The sequence below is a fragment of the Bolinopsis microptera genome, chromosome 3 (genome assembly GCF_026151205.1).
Source record: "Bolinopsis microptera isolate Bmic1 chromosome 3, MBARI_Bmic_1.0, whole genome shotgun sequence".
NCBI classification, from domain to species: Eukaryota; Metazoa; Ctenophora; class Tentaculata; order Lobata; family Bolinopsidae; genus Bolinopsis; species Bolinopsis microptera.
Genome location: NC_087074.1, coordinates 14,885,924 through 14,909,560, shown reverse-complemented (window position 1 = coordinate 14,909,560; position 23,637 = coordinate 14,885,924). Strand labels below are relative to the sequence as shown.

The following is a 23,637-nucleotide window of genomic DNA, read 5'->3' as shown; positions in this document are numbered from 1 at the left end:
TCCTCAGGTCCACACAACCATCCGGGACTCTAACTTCTCCATCATGGAGTCCATACTGTCCATGTACTTACCCTTCATTATACTTGTGACGTCATCAGTGGTCCTGATAATCCTCCTCCAGATAAGAGAGACAGGGAAACGTTCAGCTATAGTGAGGAGGAGTTGTCAGACTGTGTTGTTGATTGTGGGAGGATACTTGGTGTGTTCCACTCCCTACGCTCTTACCCCACTACACGCTAAGATTTCACCAGAAATGTACCTTGTTTTTAGGTTTCTACTTCAGGTACATTGTATGTTTACACCTATTATCTACATCTTGCGGGACACAAGCTTCAGGAGGGTGATGACTATTAGAAATAAGAAAGGTAACCCCACTAAGTTGTCCCTTATCATTACTTTTATGAGGGACCGTAGTCCAATGAACAAGGTTTCATTTCACTTGAACAGGCAGAGTTCGTAATGAAAAAGAACAAGTATTTCTTCAGAGAAGTATTTATGTCAATTTTAACTAACTGAAATAAAGGATTTTGGTGGCAAAGATTGTGAGCAAGTTGTACGTCTAATTTATAAGCATGTACACTGTACATTGTAAACTGTACACTGTGCATTGTACACTGTACATGCTACATTATTTATGCTACAGGCAGAAAGCACGTAATTTGTTGAATGACCCTTCAACTTTTTTCCAATTATTATTCGAATGTAAAAGTAGTTGGACGTGGGTGTAAATCGAGTTGTCACTGTCCCTCATTGTAATATCACGTGTTTGCGAAGATAATAATCTTTCCATACTGACGATCTATATCAACCTCCTTGATATATTCCATATTTGTTTCCTAACCACCTTCTTTCTTTAAATTGATAATTAGAGTTTTCAAAAATTAACAATTCTGTCCATTCTAACTAAATTGAAATGATATGATAAATGAAAATTCACAACAACATCGCATTCCCATGAAATACGGCAAATAAACCTCAATCAAGCACATAATTCATGCTCCAATCTGTATATAAAATAACTATCCCTGTGTTAAAGCATAAGCTGGCACAATTTCCTCATTTCTATCGTTCTTATTCGCCACCTTTTCTGATTTCACATCAATCTCTACTGTAGGCAACTTAACAAGTTTATCTTGACAGCTTATCTACTTTATAGCTTTGACTTTCTTCTTAAACGACGTGTTGGGCATATACCTTTCATTTTCGGACAATCGATGTTTTTCAACCCCTGATCACTTCTTTTCCAGATCGATCTTGGTGTCGATTGATATGCAGCGGCCTGCGGGCAAGAAAGAGGGATCCGCTTTTTGGAACTTTTTCAGGACCTGAATATTTGTTGAGTTATAAAAGTAGCTTAATTTTGATTCTCTTTTGGTATTATGATTATGTCTGACGTGTATTAACTCTAGAAACCATCATGGAGGAAAAGTACTATTATTCCACTTCCAACTTAACAAGCGTGATTGAAAGTACAATTAGTACGTTGGAAGTGAAACTGAAAATCAGGTCCAAACATATGGACTTTCTCGTTCAGAGATTAGAGTTCGGAGTTCAAACAAACCTCATTTTCCACGGCAGAAAATCGACCATCGTGCTCTTGGAGGTAGTAAAAGAAGGTAACATAGGACCAGATATTGTGTTCCCTCTCCACGTGATTGGACCAGGACACACCACGTGTAGTGAGAGAATCTTTAGAGAGGCCACAAATTGTACACAAGGTAGTCATGTCTTTTAGCGCTCGTTCTCGCTCAGCCTGGAGTCATTTTAGTCGTTCAGTTTAAAGAATAAAGAGGCAATTCTGTCTGAGCACAATGTGTCGTTAGTTCCCGTAAATAGTATGTGATAAACAGATTTATTCCCTCATTTGGTATTTTTAAAGGTTCCCTGTTTAGTTTCTGTCAAACTGAACTATATAAATAGAACCGCCACTATAAATAGAACCTTCGTGGAATTATTTGAGGATTTTCAGTAAATATATATATTTTTTTTTAAGAGAGGCTGGGCCAAGATAGCCCACGAGAGGATAGCATTGAGATGCTCTGCCTACCTCTGGGGTGTGGCAACCTTGGGGAAGGTTGCCGGTGAAATCAGAGTGATTGGTGGAGGATGGTGTAAGATGATATATGAGTCAAAATGATACGCTTAAATGCCAGCTGGGTTTGGAAAAGTAAAACGAGACGAGACAGCATATGAGATAATACTTTAAGTCACCCCGGTCTGATCCAGCTCTTCCGGCACAATTAAGCGTTTGGTGCGGTTTGCGAAATTGACAATTGTGGTGATGTGTTGGTTGTCGAATATGTCATTGACAGAGAGGTAGTAGTCCTGGAAATATTGACCTCTAATTTGGGCAATAGCTGGACACTGTCCAAGGAAGTGTGAGACAGTTTCCTCTCCGTCGCCGCACATAGGACAAGCACTGGTGTTTGATTTGCAAATGGTGTGAAGGTGTTTGTTTAAGCCGCAGTGACCCGTGATGAGGTGAACTGCAGTTCTGTAATCTTGTCTGTTTTTGCTGAGTGTAGTGTTGAGGTTTTTGATGATTTTGGCATGCTTGTGGCCGATTGTCAGTTTGGTGTGTCTGGGACCGTCAGTTAACCAAGTTTCCTGATTCAGTCTGTTGACTTTGTTGTCGATTTGACGCTTGATGTAGGATTGTGGAATTGGACACTTCAAAGTGGATTCACTGGTTGTACCAAGCTTGGCCAGCTCATCTGCTTTTTGTTGTGACGGTGAAGTGCCGTCCCAGCATCATGGTTGGTGTTGTTAGGTCTCTCGTTGCTCTAGGTGGGATAATGAGGTCTGCCATGAATTGTTTGTTGATAGTGGTATGATTTTTGATAGTTCCCTTCCTGAAGGCGATAGTTTCAAGAGTGAGGCTGCCATAAGCTTGTAGCCTGGCCGCACCCTTTGCTGCTTCGCCTTGCAGGAACAGTATGATGTCAGAAGTGTCGGTGAGGTGATTCAATGCGATAAAAGGTGTGCTTGGTCATTTTAGTCGTTCAGTTTAAAGAATAAAGAGGCAATTCTGTCTGAGCACAATGTGTCGTTAGTTCCCGTAAATAGTATGTGATAAACAGATTTATTCCCTCATTTGGTATTTTTAAAGGTTCCCTGTTTAGTTTCTGTCAAACTGAACTATATAAATAGAACCGCCACTATAAATAGAACCTTCGTGGAATTATTTGAGGATTTTCAGTAAATATGTCAGGAAACGTATTAGGCAGAGGACAAATTGAGAGGTATTTAATATTTATACGGTACTGACAAGTTCTTCACCGCACAAGAAGTTTTCATTCTCATAAATTTGCAACACATTAGGCAACGGTTTAGCTTTGACATGAATAATTGACAGACCTTTAGCTGACGAAACCCGTCCAAGATCAAACTGGTCACCACGTTAAGACCAATAACAGTGAATAGGATCCAAAAGCTGGCGTCTATTAGTAAACGCATCCAAAGGTCATCAAATGTCTTCCTGTCTTTCCAACTGAAATGTTTGTTGTGTGACTAAAATGATAAACTTAGAAGATACTATCGTTGAAGATCATATCATGATACCTTCTATCCTCAATTGTTGAAAATACATTTAAACAAAAATTAATTTAATGGTAATCCATATAATAATCATAATTTCAGCGACGTTAATTTATTTGCTTTCATTGGCTTTACATCCCACGAGATAACAACAAACATTCACATACATAACAAGCCCATAAATAATAATTTATGGCATAAACATTAAACATTAAACATTAAACAGCATCCATTAAAAACGTATTTTCCCACAAATGCTACGTAACAACATATATCATTCTTTGAAATACTACAACAGCTATAGCTAGGTACAGTTAGGCTATGCTTCGTATAAATCTAAATACTGGCGGGAAGGTGAACTATATTTGTTTTGACACGTGACAGTGATCTTGTGTTTTGATTGGTTAATACCTGTCACGTGTCAGAGCAAAACCGTGGTAACCGTGGTAACCAAGTTTCCCCTCCCAACCAGCACCCGGATCTACAGTACATTTAGTTATAGCTTGGTGCAGTTTGGCTATGCTTGGTTTAGTACCTATAGTTATGACCGCCTGCCGAAGGTCGCAACGAGTTCTTCAGCACTGTAACAAGACAACGACCTAGTGTATCGCAATACTCCATTTTTGTATTGTCAAACATTTTCCGGAAGGCACCAAAGTATATAATGGCGTAAATGTAGGCAATAATGGCTGCGAAAGGAACGCACACCTGAAAGATACAGGGTAAAGGTGATTAGAAGAGAGAAGGGGAGATCAGCAGTGCAGCACCAACCTATAGTTGTGGCCTCCCCCGGCCGGCTGGAGGGATTTGTGCAGCACTGTTATCAAGCATTGGAATGTGGTGGTGCAATACTCCATCTCCTCTTCATCAAAGATGTCCCGCACTGTTACCGTGTATAGAACGGCATATGCATACGTGACAAAAATCGCAAAAGGAAAGCAGAACTGAAATAGGATTTAGCGCTGAAGCTTGAGTGCTTTAGAAAGCTGTGTGGTGCATGTGCAGTGTGTGCTTGGGGAAAGTGCAGCGGGAATGTAGTTACATTTCGTTGCGCAGTATTAGAATATGTTTTCTTTAAAATTTGAAATTGATTGTGTACTTTTAAATTGTAAAATTAAAATTAGTAAATTATGGTACTCAAGTAAGTAATATTTTAGATACCAAAAGCTGGTCGGCATGGGTGGTTGCTCCACGAATGACCCTTCCGAGTAAGTCAAACAGAGTAGCAATGTGGAACAAGTGGAAACAGTACGCAATACCATCTGACCTGAAATTAGTAATAGTTCAGCTTTAGATAAACAACAGAATAATGTTATAACTATATTAATTCTCAATTTGAAAGTTACATTAAAAATGCAATAAATGGAAAGTATATTTACCATATGCCTAAACAACTGCAGATAAGAAGTGCAAGTAGGTAAAAGTGGTAGAAGGAATGCCACTGGATATTCATCCTTTTGTTTGGGTTAAACTTGAGCGAGATTCTGTGGTAGTTGGAGAGTACGTAGCTTAAGGTTAGGAATATGCAGGCAAACAAATGTACGGTTCCTGGGTGGGATCAGGTTTGATTTTCTTAGTTATTTAACATTTTTCAATCTGAAATAAATGATTGGGCGAGTCTTGTCCGACAGCGACTCTTATCCAAATCCGAAGTTAGGTTTTTCGGCCAATATTTGCTGTCGGATCCTTCTATATTATTTCATTTAAAAGTTCAAGATAGTAAAATGGCTATAAGACACTGTTCTTACTCCGTAACAATCTCTGCTATATTAGCTCTCCCACAAACATCACCTTACCTAAACACACTATCGTGAAGTAGAAGCCCTCCGAAGGACAAACCCCAACGTAGGATTCCTTTCCGCCATTTCTCTTATTATCATAACACTGAACAAGATGCGGAGGTACAGTCTCCAGGTAAGTTTCATTTCTAACCCCGTCTGGGGTAATCCCGTTTGGGGTAACCACCCAGTCAACGTCCACCCATTCTTTCAGGAGCCACAGCTGAGTAAACATTGCCTTCAATCTTCCGTGTTAATTCGTGTGGATTATTCAATATTCATGTTACATAGATACGGTAACTAAATTATTCTAAATTGAAAGAGAATGTTATATACCTTAATTCGCATATTCATGGCGTGTAATATTGTGGTGGGTAAAAATAATGGCGGGTTTTTTCCGAAAAACCGCCAAATTAACCCGCCATAATTAAACGAACTGAGGCAGCTTGCACGGTTTAATCTTATTTACACATCTTGCCAGATACCTGGACTACAAGAGCTATGAGGAAGACGAGCCAATCCCACCAGATCTCATGGGCCATGACCCAACTGATAAAAGGTACGGACATGAAGTAACGCTGGTGAGCCACGTCTTCTACAATCTGATAAAGAGAGATTTGTTAACTTTCGGTGGTTTTAAATTTCGTAGAATTTATTTGAATCACATATAATTAAAATTTCAGGTCTTTATCAATCTGATATAGGATTTAAGGCTGACCTCTTGGCTCCAGATGAGAAAATCTCGTTGTTTGTCAAACTTCGATTTTCTATCAATACCCCACTTAAGTTCCTCCCGTATTTTGTTCCTGACTTGGCCACTCTTTGGTATTGGATAGTATACCTTCTCCAGATGTCCCTTCCATTGAACTTCAACGCTTCCAACCTGTTGTAATATCATGAAGCCACTCATGGTTTAAAACAGTTGTTTCTTATACTCCACTTGAGATGGTAAAAATCGAAAGAGCTCACTTCATATTTAACCGTACTATGTCTACTTAAGGCAAGCTTGATATCGCTATTCACAATAAAAATCTCGTCTAGATGTTGATTTGTAACCTTTAGTTTTTGAGATATCTCCTCGTCTAACTTCCCTACATAATCCTTCTTCTCCAAAGCACTAATCTTCTTGAGTAAGGCATAACCCTTGAAAGCAGCTGTCTGAGCCTTCTCGCCTCCCTCCGTACCCAGTAATCCAAGATGGCTGTTTATTTCACTTTGGAGTGTGTAAATGTCTAGCTCCTCTCTTACCTAAAAATATAAAATAATTGTTTGTCAATATTCTCTGCAGCGAGAAAATTCTTTCGGGTTTTCCAGACGTTATTATTTGTGCATGCATATAACATTTCAAGTTTTCTTGCAAACCTTGTCGTAGAATTCAGAGAGCATGTTGGATTGTTCAACAAGTGTTGATAAGAGTGCATAGGCGTTTGCTTTTATTTCTTGGGCATTTTCGAAGTCGTTAGCTGAAAATTTGACAGTTAAAATCATACCATACATTTAGCTAAGGGTTAACTAAATGATCTATGCCGTTCAAGTACCGGTTAAATCTTGATTTTATTTAATTTGGTAGATTTTAGTTACCCTTGTTTTAATTTTTAATGCTAGATATCACAGTTCACTTCCCCTAACAAGCATTTGAAAGTAACCTGGTGCCTCTGCAGCAATGATGGTGTTCAATATCTCTACTATATCGTTTTCAATAGCAGTTTCTTTCGCCGCATCATTAGCCGATATCATGGAATTGATCGCTTTCATGGTATCCATGAGGAGTTCCCCCGATCTCACGCAGTGAAGGAGTCTGATCAACATAACCAGGAAGTTATGAGATACCAACTTGTTGTCTTGGAGTCGCAGATAGTTCTGAATTATGGGCGTTAATTGAGTATTGTGGTTGAGTATCGCGGTGATTTCAAAACGCTGTGAAGTATTTAATCTACATAACGGCAACCTCCTTATTTAAATTACACTTACCTGCATCTCAGTATATTGGCCCTCACACATTGCACCGATCAGTTGAATGGACAGTCTGATAATTGGGGTGGAGGATACTATCCCGATATCATCTGTCATGCCGTCAACTCCTGCTCTGTCCCGCATGGCTTGTATCATGCTCAACTGGTTGTTACCTGAACAGTCCATTTGTTACTTTCATGTGTATTGTGTACGTATAGAATCCCCAAAATTTCTTACTGACATCATTAATTTACTTTTAGGGTTCCTTGTTGGTTATAGTATTGCTCTTAAGGTCAAGTTTTAGGATCAGAGTCGGTGCAATTGAGGGTGTCAGAATTTCTGATGAAATGTCGAGAAATTATTTTTCGAACACTCGATTGATACAGCAAAAGCAGCAAACAGAACACTTCAAATATAAAGGGAAATAAATTGAGCTTGATTAAAGGAAACAGCTAAACATTCCTGAGGATTTTCACAGATAATAGAGGTTTATTTCAAAGAACCACACTCGACCATGGTCTGTCATTGTGGATTTGAGTCAGGTACTTCATGGATAATACTGATAAACACTATAGCTAAGTACAAATCAGAAAATAACGCAAAGAAGGCGAACAATCTACTTCTAATAACGGCTTGTCGCCAATTAGTTTTATATTCTGCCTTTAAAGAGGAAATTGAAACCTTTCTGCTTCAGAATTCAACAAAGACAGATTTAACCAAAGCCGATCTTATCGTATTGAAGATTTTGACGATGAAAAGATCAAGATCAAAATAATTAAAGTTATTATTACACGCAGTGTAACTTACTGTAAAATACTTCTATCTCTGTAACATTGAATTAATTTATTTAAACTTATGTCAATAATTTTCATCCCACGCGTTAAATCATGCAATAAGATATACAGTATACCTAGCAAAACATTACAATACCATTACTGTTACATTTTTACGCTCTGAATCCAAAAGTGAACAATTCTGCAAACAACAACTGCATAACAGTATCTTTTAGCAGAACGGTCTATTCTTGCAGTCATGATCATCTCAATTAAAGTCTATCTGAAAGCCTCACCTTCAATAGCAGCCACAATGTTCTCCGAGACCCATTCAAACAATGGTTCGTCCGTCTTCTGACAATATTCCCTTAACCTGGGGATGGGTGCAGTAACATCACTGTCGTACGTTTAGGACATAAAAACGGGCTCAATCAATTTTGGTAATTTTTCATCTTCATTTTTTCTGAACAATAGTTACTCAGAATATTTAATTGTTCGGCTACGATGGCCGGCTTTTTGGCGCCTGACACGGCTAAATCGGCTTTAGTACTTGTTCTTTTCATTTGTTTGGTCACTTGAATAGTTTGATCATTAGTATTTCTCGAACCCTGAGACGATCCTATTAATATTTGAAGGCTAACAATTCACCATGTATTACGCCAGCTATTTCAATTGTAGTGGTGTATTAAACGCAAATGTAACGTAATGCGTGGACATTATTTAATTTTATGAACATAAATATCGCATGCCAAATGTCAATGCCAAGCATATAGAAAAGAATCGCAAAATTATTTAGACATTTTAACCATTCCTGATAGACACTTACTGAAATAAATTTGGAAGGTAAAGTTATAAGCATTCTCATATACATGGAAATTTACATATAGAAATCTACACATAGAAGATAAGATCGCGTTCAAGAGAGTTACGAGTAACATATCGGCGCTCATGCAAAGAAAGTTTTCCCAAACCTTGCCTTGCATACACCTCCTTTTCTCCCATGTTCTAATAAGCATCTAGAAAAGTTGGTATGATATCATTCACAGAAACTGAGCGGAATAATGCAGAAACACAACGTTAGATTCTGCTTTCCCCACATAAACAAACACCGGACCACGTGACAAACCTGTTTTTAGTGGTGGGGATCTGGAGCAGAGAGAGAAGACACTCCGTCACTGCCTCTTGGATGTGGTCGTTCTCACAGGAGGACATGAGACTTCCCAGTGCTTCTGTCAGACCAAGGTGGAGGAGGGAGGTGGCTGGGGAACACTGTGGAGTGTAGGTCATGTGACCACGTTTATAGACCATGTAAAGAAATATTTTACGTGTTTTGTTGCAGATCGAGTAAACATACAGGTAGGAAAGTGACAATCATAGATTTGTAAGCGTTTCATAGCTTGGTTATACTTATATCTTGAATCTCATTCATTCTCTCTTCAGCTTTACAATGTTCATAGCAACTAGCGTGTGACAAGAGATCACCATGGTGACAAGAAATCACCATGTCCCATGTGATCCAACATTTAAAAAAATAAACTAGCGATTGATCTACCAGTACCAGTAATCATGTCAACATTAATTGTCAAATTCAATCTGAGATTTGATTATTTCATCTGCATACATACTATTATAATAGTAACTCGGTTTACTGGTGGATCAATATGAATAACATTGATCGTGTGATTTAACTGTGCAACATGCATCCAACATTCATTAGGTTAACATTTAAATAATGAATATAAATCACCCATAACAAATCGAGCGGAGACTTCCTTTTCCCACATATATCTTGATCAGAAACTGGCCACATGAATTAGTAAGAAGTAAGAACATTGATAATATTTACTTCACGACAGTGCACCCGCAACCAGTTAGTATTCACGACGTGGCTGGCCCCCTATAATTTGACCTCCGTAAACAGCAGCGTTTAGCGTATGCTAATTAGCATATTAGCAGATTATGCTAATTAGCTGTTATTATGCTGATTAGCAGCTACATGAACTCACGGCTATTTTGAATTTCCCTTTGCTCGTTGGCATGTCGTTTAATTCCTTGTTCAAATCCTTGATATTCTTCATTAAAACAACGTTTTCAATTCAGACATTTTCATCGTTTTGCTCAACATCAAATTCACAAGGTACTATCTTGGTAACAAGAAAGATCAAAACATTAAAAGTTCTTACCCTGGTCCGGTTACTATCCTCCGCCAGAGCAGCGAACACGTTAATAAGTCTGATGGTGGTGTAGTCGGAGCACTCCTCATTCTCAACCTTACTTATTATCTTAGTCAGCTGTGGTACTGGCTCGTGGGTATCGAAATCGTCCTCCTGGAGGCAGATTTATTAAGAGAACCGTTTTGTTGCACTGTAATATTGGGGTGTTAATTATGAGAGCGAATATTGAATCAGTAGCCAGACCTAATGGACACGTAGCACTGATGGGAGCTCTATTGGAAAGTATTCTATGTGCTGCACTATTAACTAACCTCATCGTCACAGAATGGTGCGAAGTTAGTAAGGGCGTCTGCTTTCCCTGACTCTTCTGCCTCTTCAAACATAATACCTCCAAGTCCCTTAACTTCCTCACTCATCTTTACACTCTTACCCTCCTTCTGCTTCTCCGTGATCTGTCAGAAGGATGTAAATGAGACACTTTGTAAAATGAAATGCCGTTTCGAAGCAATCTGAAACAGCCGAAAGTGTGTCATGATAATTTCAATAAGTATTAAGTACTCATGTACCTGTATCAAAGCTTTGGCTATCTTGTGAAACGCAGTGTTAATGCTTGCTTCCTTGTTTTCTTTCATTATCTTCTTGGTGTAGGCCTCCTTCAGTCTGTAGCCTGTTTTCTTCAGCAGTAGATCCATCACGTCTTGTACTTCTTTATTAAACACCACTGGTTTGTCGACCTACAATGGAGTGATTGTTATAGTGGAAAACATTTTATTTCAATACTCTTTTAAAGAATGCTGAAGAAGGAAACGTAAGCTTTAAGAACTAAGATGTTGATAACATACCATTATCAGGTAGCCAGGAGTTTGAAACTGGTACATTTTGTTGTTCCTATCAGAGAAATAAAAGTCAGTGAGGTCATGAGTATCAATGACGTTCACTGCCTGAACAGCTTCGAAAAGGAGGGTCCACAGCATTTGGTGCAGGAAGGGCGAGACAAACTTCCCAAATTTACAGAGCTGTTTCATCATGTTAAATCTATCCACGTCTTGGAAGGTTTGTAGTACCTGAAAGGAGTCAATTTATGATCTTAGCCCAATATCCGAGTGATTCAATTAATTTTAACTCATAGCTTTAGCCGTTTCGGTGAAATCCCTAAATACTTATATATTTGAGCGTACTGCATGAGTTATTAAACTATTGTCGATATAATTCGACGTGTGTACAGAGATTTGTTCATGATGACTCACCATTTCTTTATCAGAGCTGAATATATTGGTTATTATCGGACAAAGGACAAAGAATATGTAGTCGTAATAACAAACAAGGTCCTTCAGGGCTGCGTCAACGTCGTCTCTACTCGATAGCAGCTTTATCTAAAACAAAATTTATGATCATTGATGTAACAATGCCCCCGACTTGACGGGCAAATGTCCCAACCTCCTCTGCCCTCCTCTTAGTTTTTAAAATTCGTTGTTCATCTTCAATTTTCACTTATCAAGGCCTTTCCATTTACTTTATTTAATGTAAGAAATTATTTCTAAACTGGGTCATTCACAGTGTGCTCCTATTTGATAACGGTGCACTGGTGCAGTGAAACAAATTCTGTAAAAGCAGATGTCTAAGCATTATCCCGCATGACTGCATACCACAATGTCAATAGTGGCATTTCGGGCATAGTCGCTCTTTCCATTCATCTATAAAATAAGGATGAATGGATACATTATAAAGATGCAAATTATGTAGCTCAACCTTAATTTCTATGATTTTTGCGATGCATTCAATAACATCTGTATGGCAACAGTACAGGAATACGGAGAAAATATGCTCTTGTCGACACGGTCTGACTGTCCTAAGTCATCTCATCAATCAATGCATTGATTCGAAACTATCCGAAATATGCGCATACATTATTAATGATAACCCCAAATATTACCTGGGTTCCCAGGTCTCCCAACACGTTGAGATAAGTCATCTTCTGGTTGGTGGTACAACTCCTGAGGTGCTTTGTAACCCTCTCCACCAGCTTTATACCCTCGTTAACATACCAGGACAGGTCATTCCCCAGCAGTTGCTGAACAGTTGGGTTACTAGCAACTTACTTTTGCTTTTTGATCTTTATCTTCTACTTTTGCTTTATCTTCTACTTTTGCTTTTGTTTTAAATATCATTTATTAAGATCGAGTTATTTGATGATGATTCAAGAAAAGATGCATGGGTAAACTCAGATATGCAAGAACTAAGAAGAAAAGAGGTGCATTAAGAATCGTCGATGAATCATACATGCAATATACATTATACATGCTTAACGTTAAATGGGATCATTGCGTCGTAGTTGTTAAAGTGTGATTTGATGTAATCATAATTATTTCTAGGATAACCTTTGCTTAAATAGTTGTTTACTAAATTGTGTCAGCTTATTCAATCAATTGAAATAATTATTAGGGAACCTTTTTTTCAACACATTCACGGCTCATCAAAACCTTGATTTCTAATCAATCAAATTGTTAAATTCTCAATTATGTGTCTTTGCTTCATGCAATATCTTACCAAACACCTATAAACCGCTGTTTTCTTACTCTACATGAGGAGGGAAAGGTAAATAGATAAAAGGAGTTAGTTTCACGACCACGCACACCGGAACATACTACCTTATCGGACATAATTGTCACGGACAAGTTTTTCACGGACCAAATTTTTCACGGACATCATTATTCACGCTCATGCGACCGCCCAAAAATTTCCAAAAAATTGTGAACATTTTTGGTGATTTTTAATAAGTGTTCTACTTTTTAAAAAAACTCTAGAATGCGACTGAGGAGTGATTATGTTTGTCCTAGTATACTAATAAGCTAATATAGTAATCGGCTACACACATATCTAGTATCTACACATATGTAGGGACACACGTGTTATGTCCGTGATAATTATGACCGATAAGGTAGTTTCACGACCGCACACACCATGCTCTATAATATAAACAGTTACTTCTCGCAGTATTATAGAGGGTAAAGATGAGGGAGGTGAGTGGCATATTTAGTTTACACGTGACAGCAAGTATCCAATCGAATCCACTATTAACCACCAAAACCCCAGAATCAATGTCACGTGTCGAAAAATATGCCTCTACACCTCCCAACCAGAATCCACATCTTTACAATCTCACACGAAAATCATGGGCCCTTCTTACCCATTGCAAATGATGCATGTAGAAAAACTCTTCAAGCTTAACGCTACGATTGCTCTGTAACCAAGAGAGCAATAGTAATTGTGTAGTTGTCCAATTGTTCTTAAACATTATGCGTGTACCCGCATATAATACATTTTTATGTTGGATTAGGATACCCTCATGTATCATGAATCATAATGCATAATGAATATTCTTGCACGATAGCTTTTATACCCTATCGGACGTTATTTTCAGTCGTAACTTACATGGTATCAAGATTCTATGAGAAAAGGAAATTCTTTTTACAGAAAAACTTAATAATAGCAGTATAAGAACGTCAGATGGTATTCTTGACTTTTCACCACAACATCAAACCCAAAGTTGCTTTTGTGTTTATAATCCATCATGTAAATGTTGATTATGTTTATAATTCATCATGTAAATGTTGATTAACAAATCAAATTAGTGCTGCACACATTTTACATAGTACATTACAGTACATACGCGCACTAGCGGTAGGCATCGCTATGGTGCAAAAGATGTAAATTTTTAGTTAGTTTAGTGTTCTCAAAGTAAGGTCCATTAAAATAAGGTCCGATAGAGTTAATAGAGTATCTTATTTTAAATAAATCATCCAACTAGAAATCTAAAAGCAAAAGACATACCTGTCTGTCAACTACACTGGTTGATTTGATGTACACGTTCAGTACAAACTTAGACAAGCAGGTGAAGTAGACTATATCGTTCTTAGCTGCTCGTAACAGAGGGAAGATGATGGATAGTGGATATTGCTCCTGGGCACAACAAGTTTGTTATAGCTGCGCGGCTTCAGAAGAGTGAGTTCAAGGATTTGGTTGAGGTTTGTTTTCGCGGTAAAAGCCGTAACGTAATTAGCTGAGAAATATGAATTGTGGGTAACTTACCTTGCAGATGGTTTCGGTTGATTTGGCATCACCAACAACACAACATGCCATCAGAGAAATCATGTGGGTGAAATACAGTCCTTGCCAGCCCCTGACCATGGATAATGTAATTAAAAATAAAGATTGAAAGAACACGTTATGTTCTAGTTCTAAGAGAGCAAAAAGGTATTTTAAAATGAGATCCTGTATTTCACTTTCAGACGACTATAACTTTCAAAAATGTAGCTTTTAATGATATCAGCAGGAAGTCTGTCCTTTAAGCTTTTAAGGAATTTAATTATAACTCTAATTAGGACTCTTATTATAAACTAAATAAACCGTAGCTACTAGCTGATAAGAAGGAGCAAATGCAAGACCACAAAACAGTCAAAGAAAGATCAAATCCCGGAGATAGTAAAAGATCAGATATTCAGACATCAACCTCGTAACATACCTATTCTCCCATTGGCCTATCTCTTGACCACTGCTTTATTAGATATAAGATTAGCGATAAATATTCAGCTATTTTTTAGTTAAGCATTAATTTTGTTTCGTATATCAGCTTCCCAGGAATCATTATGATAGTGTAATGTTAAATGAAACGCCCGCCTCAGCAATAAATACTGCTTAAATACAGCCTTGTGTGCATTACTTCATCTTTTGTTCTGTGTTATTGTTCGTTCCTATTGGCATTGCGTCTAAACCACTTAGACTGCGTGAACAATACATGTTATACTTATAGTGATGTATTCATTGGTCTTGGTACACTGGCTTGGTTCTTCATCTATTATTCCATTTTCATAACCTCAAATTAATACTCTCTCACAGAACGAATTCTGTTACAAAACAACGTGTCTCAATACTTCTGGTGAGACAAAAATGTGACAAAGATTATATTTTTAGCAACAGATACCTTTGACCAGAGAGTAAATCCTCCTTGTTCAGGTTCAAATCATCATAACTTGGGATGTCAATAAGTTCCCCCTTGCAAAGGTTCAGCAGATTCATTTCCACCAGTTGCTCCTCGTCTCCATTCCTTAAGACCAGTCTGCCGTTCAGCTCATTCCAGTACTCTCGGATAAGCCTGCATTGGGAACACGTCTGAGTCTTTCAGCTTCAATTTCGATGTAAATTGACATTCAATTATAATAATTCGGTCGGTCATAATCACAAATATATCAAAATTTACATGGTGCACCGCGTATACTGAATAATGAATATCCCTACTACTCAGTTCCCAAATCTCTAATTAAGTGTAGGTACCTCAGAACGTAAGTTTGATGTTTACACAAGAAGTCAGTTGAGTCCTCCATATCGATCATGTTCTCAATGATGGCCAGGTAGAGGTAACTGAACCTAGCTTTATTGTTTATGTTCTCTGGAGTTCCAGTTACCGCTTCTATGATAACGTGGAACAGGGCTGGGTGCGTTTTGTTTTTAAACAGAGTTATCAGCTTTTCGACGATTTTGAACATGCATCATGAAATACCAAGAATAAGATATGATCTTTAGAATTCTCTCGATGATAATCTAATTTCATTATCTGGAGATTATGGTTGATCACTTTTTATTTTACCTAAAATCTCATCCTCTTGGACGTTCAAACTGAGATTGGTATTATCTGTGAAGATTTCATCTAAAGCGTAAGCCTTAGCCTGTTCAAGTTTCCCTTCTTTATCGATTCCATCTTCATCTTTCACTGTCAGAAGGTCTTTGAAGTATTCCATCACCCGCTCTTGCCCTTGGTCTAAACCAGAGATGACTACCTGAATTTTAATTTGGGTAGTTTATAACGTCGTGTTATAAGATCATCAGACTGAGACTTTGGTTAATTTTCTGCGTATTTGTTATTCCGTCAAGAAATTTGGTTGAGATTATCAGCAATTTCAGAAACTTCGACAACCTTACCTTCAGAAGTCGAAAGCTTTCAATCTTGAGTTGAAGTAATTTTTCGTCCATATAATCATTGGCATCAGTTGGTAAATAGGTGGAAGAGATGGTAATTCTGTTAGCTAGCACTATCCGGATTATCTCTTTCACCGTTCCAAGATCGAACACAAATTTCTGCATCGTCTTGTTTATGCTGTTGTCCTCGTTCAAGCAAGATTCTCTAAGCTTGTTCATCGACAAGATCACTTTCTCTAACAACTTTTCCCTGTCGGAATAACTCGTTTAAATAAAGGTCCTAAATACTTTCATACATTTAAGTCTTGTTTTATCAGTGCGCCAAACACCAATTTTGATATTTGAATATTGAAATAAACAGTTTTGTTAAGCTAAATACCTCTCCCCAGGGCTCAGCAGATAAGTCATTACGATTCTAACGTGCCATCAAAACTTACGTGAGTGGATCGGTGGCTATTTTCCTGATCTGGAGATAGTTCTCAGTGATCTCTTTTCTGGTTTGGAAAGTTTCCTCTGCGATCATGATCCTCGTATTAGGCAGAATTGCCAACAGCTTATGTATTGGTGAAAAAAGATGGACCATCAGCTCTGTTGCTCTGCAAAATGTTGTAAAATTGTGAGATCAACCACTTTCGGATTGAGGATTCCATATGGCATATTATATTAATGATTGTAAATATTACAAGATTAATTACATAAGATTTTATAGGAATTGGTGACCACAGAAATATGCTATATTGTAGTGAGCTTTGTTTTACGAACCTAGTAGTAAGATAATCAGACTCGTAGTTCAGGGTGTCTAATATCACTGTCATTATGTCAGGTGTCTCAGAGAACAGGTAAATGTCACCCAGAAGATCTTCAAGAAACTCTATAAACGCCGATGCGGCAGATGGAGAGATTCCTTTAGAGTTGGACTCGAAATCATCCCTCAAGTTTTCACAAGCTTTCATGTTGAGAGTAGTAGAAACTGCTTCAGTAAGCGTCATTATTGGGAGGACGCCTTGAACAGCACTCGATATATTGGATTTGATCTGGCAGGTGTCCAAAGTTTTGTTCTGACCCTCTGAGGAGGTTTCTGCAAGAGCAGAGTAGAGGGGTGCCATTGTTCTCTCCCAGAAATGTGTCAGACAGTGCCAAAATGCCAGGTGAATTGTTTCCAGTACTCGCTGTTTGATGACATTACATTTTCTGTTTTCTGGTAGATTTCGGAACCTGAAATGTGTCTGTGAGTTAAATGTAAGAATAACCAAGATTTTACCATAACCACAACCACCGCCATAGGGCATTATTTTACGGCTCGATTCATGTTTGTTCATGTTTAGTCAGTATCTTACTCATTTGTCAGTATTTTACTTATTTTATGTTAGATAATGAGGTAATTAGATAATTAAATGATGAGGTAAGGTCCTTACCTGAAAATTCTTCTGAATACATCTTTACTGGCATTATCATGTTCTTCTTCGTAATATTTATCTAACCTTCCGTCCAACCATTTAATCAGTGCTTTAATGTATCTGGAATAATTACCAAAAAATTAAGAATAATGAAAATCTCCTGTTCTTTCTTGCAAACTGTTAATTCAATGATATAATTTGTCATATTCACGTAACTTTAAAATGTATTCTTTAACACATGACAACTCTAAGTACCTCTCCAAGTGGCTGCTGCTGATGTCGAGGTCTTCTTTCCTAAACATATATTCCACCAACATTATCACACTGTTCTTAAACTGGTTGTTCTCCTGGAGGAAGTAACTCAGTTACTAATTTAGTAAATGTATTAGGCTTATAACGGCTTAAGAGTAGAGGTTTTGGTTCAATGTGTTATACTGCAATTTTATTTTATAAATTTCAGGCACTTGGTTTTCAGAGACGTTTGTAAAAGATGTTTCAGTTATGACAATTTATTCTCACCTCTTGCGACGTGATTACGTTGGTGTTGTTCTCCACGTATTGGATTAGCCACTTATCAAGAACAGAGTAGATATCCCTCGCTTGGGGAGGTTGTTCTGGTGACTTCTTCACGGGCTGGTACGACAGCATCCTAGGTTCAAAAGTTGCAGTCCTTATTTCGTGATCGATGTGGGCTGCTACTAAGATTTTTATGTATCTACTGCGAATCTGAAAATAAGCAATGTGGTTTGGAGGGACTAATACAAGAGGATATGAGTCAAATGACGCAATAAAATATTGAAAACTGATACTTTGGTAGTGAAGTGTTTACGATTTTTGGCGATTGTAAAAAAGATTATGGAATAATTTCCAGTTTTTCGATTTAAACATATCGACTTTAAGAAAAAATCCCTTACCTCGACATCTATTTTCTCATTTGTTATCACATCAACACACTCATCTTCACTAAACATGTTGTACTTCCCCACGATCAACTCTTTTCCCACAGAGTTCTTTCCAAACAACATGTTTCTGATTAAATCAAGTTGGCTGAGGAAATCCTTGAAGTTCTGGCTGTTGTTCACTTCGGTAAGATCAGTCAATAAAATCCATTCACTTCCATACATAACGCTTACTTGACCCTTGCTGTGCTGTATTTGGATAAATCGCTGATGAATTTTACTGCCCAACAGCGATTTAATGATTACATTTTGGTTGCTTGTAACTGCCTGTCTCTTGCACTTGCAGAGCTTTCTGAGCACTTTAAGGTAGATGGGTTTCCCTGAGGTGGTGTAATCCTCAACAATACTCTCAACCAAATCAGTGGGAATCAGGGACACCAGGTTAACATTATGTCTGATGATATTCAGGAAAGCTTCCAGTCCTACTCCTGACTTGTCAATGAAGAGGTTCCTGGTGAGGTCTAATCCAGGGTTGTCTAGCAGTTCTCCAGTGTGTTTCATCATGTCTCTGATGAGAATCACCATCCACTCCACGTCCTTTTTGAATCCTTGACCTTCCTGCATCTGTGGGATCAACATGTTGCAAATGTTGAAACACAATGTTGTGATGCCCAAAGCGTAGCAGTTCTCGTAAACTTCAGTCTTCTTTTTCAGTCCTTCAATAAAGGTGTGCATTTCTTGAAATGCTGACAGGATGTTTTCAAGATGCGCCTCTGTCAGCTGGTTATTTTTGCACCTGGTTTCAATGACTGTGAGAAGTAGTTTGAAGCCCAGAAGTTTAAACATACGCTGCTTTGTGGAAGCATCTATCTTATGGATAGTAAAAACATCTGTATGGTCCCTGTGGTCAATGCAAATGATTTTTCTTGTGAATCCGTCACTTTCAATTCCTCCGAAACTCAACCAGGACTTTCCTGCAAACATCTTTAAACAATCCCCTGATTTAATGTCTAAAGTAGTGATCTTTATCAGCGACTTCAATGAAGTTTGATCATGACCAGAAGGGAATATGGCCTTCTTTCCCGTCACAAAGTTCGTGAGAGTGATATCCTGGTCTGTGCTGGACCCTGAGCAAATCTTGAGCGGGGAGGAATACTTAGCTTTAATTTTGTTAACCACCCAGAAACTATCGGCAAATGAACTGAAGTTCTTTAATTCACCGGAGGCTGGCTTTTTCAAAATTAGATTATTGTTTTCATCGGCAGCCAAGAAAAGGTTCAAGTTCTTGTTGTAAAATTGAACCAGGTCGCCTCCCAGTACTGTGTTTTGAGACAAAGCATTTTCTGCTGTTACTTCAACTTTCTCCTTGTAGAGCTTGATAGAAAAACCTCCGCCTCTAGGTCCTATGAATACTTCTGGGAGTGGTGGATAAAGCGTTTGGATCGGATCTAGATTTCGAACACTAGTGCCGACAAACCCGTCTGGGTCACTGTACAAATTGATGAAGTCTGAGTGATTAACAGGGTCTCCAGGATCGTAGCCATCCACTGCGGGGATGACCTTAAAACGGCTGTGCTTACTGGGGTCCGAGTCTAGATAACAGGCAAAGTTTCTCGGCTCAGTGCAAGATGTGTTGCTGGGTGATGCTGTGAGAATCTTGCAGGAATACAGGTGGAACAGCTGAATCACGTGATCGTATCTCACGACTCGTCCCTCGTAACGGTTTAAACGCTTCCGGTTATCTTTCTCTTCTCGTTTGTGGTTATTTTCCAGCTCCAGAATTTTGTTCCAATTCAACTTCTTTCGCTTCTTTTCTTCTTTTAGCTCTTCCAAAGATTCGTACCTGGTTGATTAAGGCGTATTCTTAAGCTGTGACATTTCTATCTCTTTTTGATAATTAGTTTTTAAGTATGGTGACTCACTTATTGGGTTCATGCTAAGTGCTGTGTACGGCACCCTCTTAACCCCCTCTATGGTTTCCAAGTGGAGTGAAGATGAGGATGGGAAGTGCAAGTTATGTGAGGAGAGGATGGGCACCATTCAGCACATTTTGGCTGGGTGTAAGGTGGCCCTTAGTCAAGGAAGGTATAGATGGCGGCACGACAAGGTTCTGAAGCAGATCTCTGAACAGGTTGTCTTCCATTGTGATCGCCGAGTGAACACTTATAAGAACAAGGCCGGCGATGGAAGGCAGTTCATTGATTTTGTTCCTGCTGGGAAAAGAAAAGCAGGTACAGACGACCGGAAGGATAGTCGTGGTTTTGGGATCCTGAGTGGGTATCGGGATTGGATAGTGCTGTCAGACCTTGAGGGGCAGCTTAAGTTTCCCAGTGAGATTGTGGAAACACGGCTGAGGCCGGACCTTGTGATATTCTCAAGGTCGGCAAAGACAGTTATTTGGTGGGAGCTAACAGTACCATCTGAAGAGCGGATCGCTGAATCGCACGAGTACAAGCTCGACCGATACAGCGGTCTGCAGGCTGAGATTCAGGCGGAAGGTTGGTGCTGTTATAATGCCGCAGTCGAAGTTGGAGCTAGGGGAGTGGTTGCGCAGAGTTTGGAGAGAGCTGCGAGGAGGATTGGTTTTAGGGGAAGAGAGCTGAAGAAGCTGGTACGGGACAGTGGGAAAGAGGCAGCCCACTGTTCCAGATGGATCTACTTGTTATCGAGAAAGAGGGAGTGGGAGTTCAGGAAGGTTGGAGCTTGAGAGTTCACTATAACATCTAGAGGTACCATAAACGTTATCTCGTCGCCAATTGCGAGCTCTAACGGGTCTCCTCAAGTGACTCTCGGATCAGATGGTGGTTCAAGGGTGGACTGCTGGGGCGCCTGACAGGAAACCGTATTGCGATTAAAGCCCCGAAACGGTGTCAGGTTGGTAACTGATGATTCTGATCCATGCTCCTGTGAGTTTGCTGTTGTATCTCAACTCGCTAAACTGAGGCATCTCCGCATCTTGGGTGAATATGCGTACATCTTCATACTAAACCCAGGTGTGGCATGTGTCAGTGAATACGGGCGAGCGGATGCAATAGCGAAGGTGGTGTGACAAGGCCTAAAAGACACAGTCAGATAGTTGTCAGCTCGCTGACTGTAAGGGAGAAGGTATATCCGTATTTCGCTGCTACTGATGCAGTCCTTGATCTGGCAATCAAGGCTTCTCTGTTTTTCGTCTAACTATGTACCGTTGGGCTTGTGGAACCCGTCAGGGGGACATACATAGGTTAGAATGGTTTTGTGCACCAAGAGGAGTGAGGGAATGAGGGTTGAAGAGAGAGAGCTAGAGAGTTGTTAGGGTGGTTAGGATCAGTAGGTGGAGTGTTTGGTTGGAGCGTTCTGTTTTTGCTGTATAGCATTTTAGTCACTCCGCAGTTTATTAACTGTGTCTCAACTCTGATAATTAGTTATGAGGTACTTAAAAATGATTATCACGATATCAAGTAAATTTTATTGAATAGCTTAGATTATAACACAACTGAGAAACTTACTCATAGAGCGGCATGATGCGAAACACACCACATGTCTTAACACACGAGAGCTCATCAGGCAGCGTCTTGTAGTTGAGAGGCAGCATGAAGAGGTTGGAGACAGCGTCATTGGTGTAGTAGCTCCCCAACATAGCACCTTTCTGGGTGAGCATGACTGTGTCACCATACTGCAGGTGGGTCTCAGCTTTCGTTCCCATCTCTCGGCTCACATCTTCATGTCATAACACCAACACCAACTAAAATAAATAATTTTTTATTAACTCATAACTATGGGACGTGATGTTACAGTACTTTAAAAATATGTGGATTTTGGGGAAAAAAACTTTTACAAACTTTACAAAACGGTGGAAACATAATTAAGAAATATATAGAGAATAGAAAAATATTGAACAAAATACGGGGTGGAGTAAGCTAAGGAATGTGACGAAGGAAACATCTGAAGCATATCGAGTGATTATTTGAGCGACATGGTCGGTAGGACATGTAAAATGAATAAAATAATTAATGAACTAAATTTACTGGCGATCGTTACATCGAGCATTGAGAAGAAACCGGAATATTGACTCGCAATTTCAAGAATTTGAACATTCTTATTCGGAAACCATAAAAGTATACTCATTTACTAATCGCATGATGACTTTCTGTCACAGTGCGCAGACTTTCTGATCAGAACTTTGAAGTCTGAGCTTCAAATTAACTATAACCCTTACGAATTATCGTGCATCCTGTAAACCCTGAATACCGATACGTCAAAATACAGTAAGCAACTACGACAAAAGTACGAGGCACGATTGGCCTACTCACAAACTGAATCTGACAAAAATCGAACTGTTTGACCTATTTGTTAGATTTTAAGGGCCATTCAAAATGTGGACACGAATCTTGAAACACCCTGTACTAGAATAATAACGAAATTAGGATACGCTGCGGAGAAATTAAAACTATTATACTAGAATGTTATCGAAATATCGAATGTTATCCGAGTATTCTTGTAGATGATCGAATGAAACTGCAAATGGTGGATTAGAAATAATTATATTGATATGTATAACTACAAATTAATCAAATTTATTTCCATGTACCTTACAATCTAACTATATATAAAGCGAGACGATATATAATATATATCGTCTCGCTTTATATATAGTAAGATTAGTTGAACTCTATAATAGTCATCAAATCGTCACGAACGTAAAATTCAAAAGCGTGGTCGCAAACTATTTTATTCCGGATAAATTGTAAATGCGTCTGAAAATGAGTAAAGCAGCACAACATTTCTCCTGATAAGAAATTTAAAAAACTACCTTATACGTGTAGAAATGTTGTGACAAATAAAACAGTGTGATGCTGCTTAACGATCAGTCACTGCTGTTGACCAGTTAGTGACTGTTCAAAATATGTAAGCTCACCTCGAAATATGTACTTGGGTTAATATACGCGCAATAATTTTGTCATCTATCAGTTATTAGAATATAATTTCGTCATCATACCAAAGTTAAGAACTTTTGAGTTGCGGAGTTATTTGAAAAATTCCGGTCCTAGATAAATTGCGGTGACCTTATATTATAATTGAATTTATTCTGCTCGAGATCAACGATCTGAAGAATTGACAAAGATTTCCAATCTTCTCCAATAGTGCCAGTGGTGGTATGTCAACAAACTCCG

The 23,637-nt window shown here is 38.7% G+C and overlaps 2 protein-coding genes across 13 annotated transcripts in view; one reads left to right on the top strand and one right to left on the bottom strand.

The window, feature by feature from the left end:
• The window catches only part of LOC134812662 (nucleolar RNA helicase 2-like), a 77,894-nt gene that overhangs the window by 5,956 nt on the left and 48,301 nt on the right, over positions 1–23,637 (top strand).
• On the bottom strand, positions 889–22,235 carry LOC134812533 (uncharacterized). Of its 12 annotated transcripts, none has more exons than XM_063820006.1 (39): positions 21,973–22,235; positions 18,500–20,327; positions 18,105–18,311; positions 17,841–17,932; positions 17,604–17,705; positions 16,951–17,403; positions 16,626–16,784; positions 16,192–16,438; positions 15,860–16,049; positions 15,547–15,703; positions 15,197–15,367; positions 14,936–14,995; positions 14,305–14,395; positions 14,047–14,175; positions 13,403–13,456; positions 12,763–12,792; positions 12,149–12,286; positions 11,463–11,588; positions 11,058–11,279; positions 10,782–10,949; positions 10,527–10,667; positions 10,225–10,368; positions 10,048–10,104; positions 9,168–9,310; positions 8,338–8,414; positions 8,076–8,093; positions 7,287–7,441; positions 6,962–7,175; positions 6,678–6,778; positions 6,372–6,563; positions 6,034–6,198; positions 5,801–5,917; positions 5,334–5,538; positions 4,917–5,085; positions 4,699–4,804; positions 4,073–4,245; positions 3,358–3,490; positions 1,562–1,753; positions 889–1,325 (listed from the first exon to the last, which is right to left on the bottom strand). In XM_063820006.1, exons 1-39 carry the CDS (start codon positions 22,167–22,169, stop codon positions 1,233–1,235), a joined length of 7,416 nt encoding a protein of 2,471 aa, XP_063676076.1. In that variant the 5' UTR covers positions 22,170–22,235; the 3' UTR covers positions 889–1,232. The 12 variants fall into 12 exon arrangements, with proteins under 12 accessions (XP_063676076.1, XP_063676079.1, XP_063676078.1 ...); XM_063820009.1 differs by lacking the exon at positions 14,936–14,995 and adding an exon at positions 14,738–14,770; XM_063820007.1 differs by lacking the exon at positions 4,073–4,245 and adding an exon at positions 4,309–4,481 and having other exon boundaries at positions 1,150–1,325.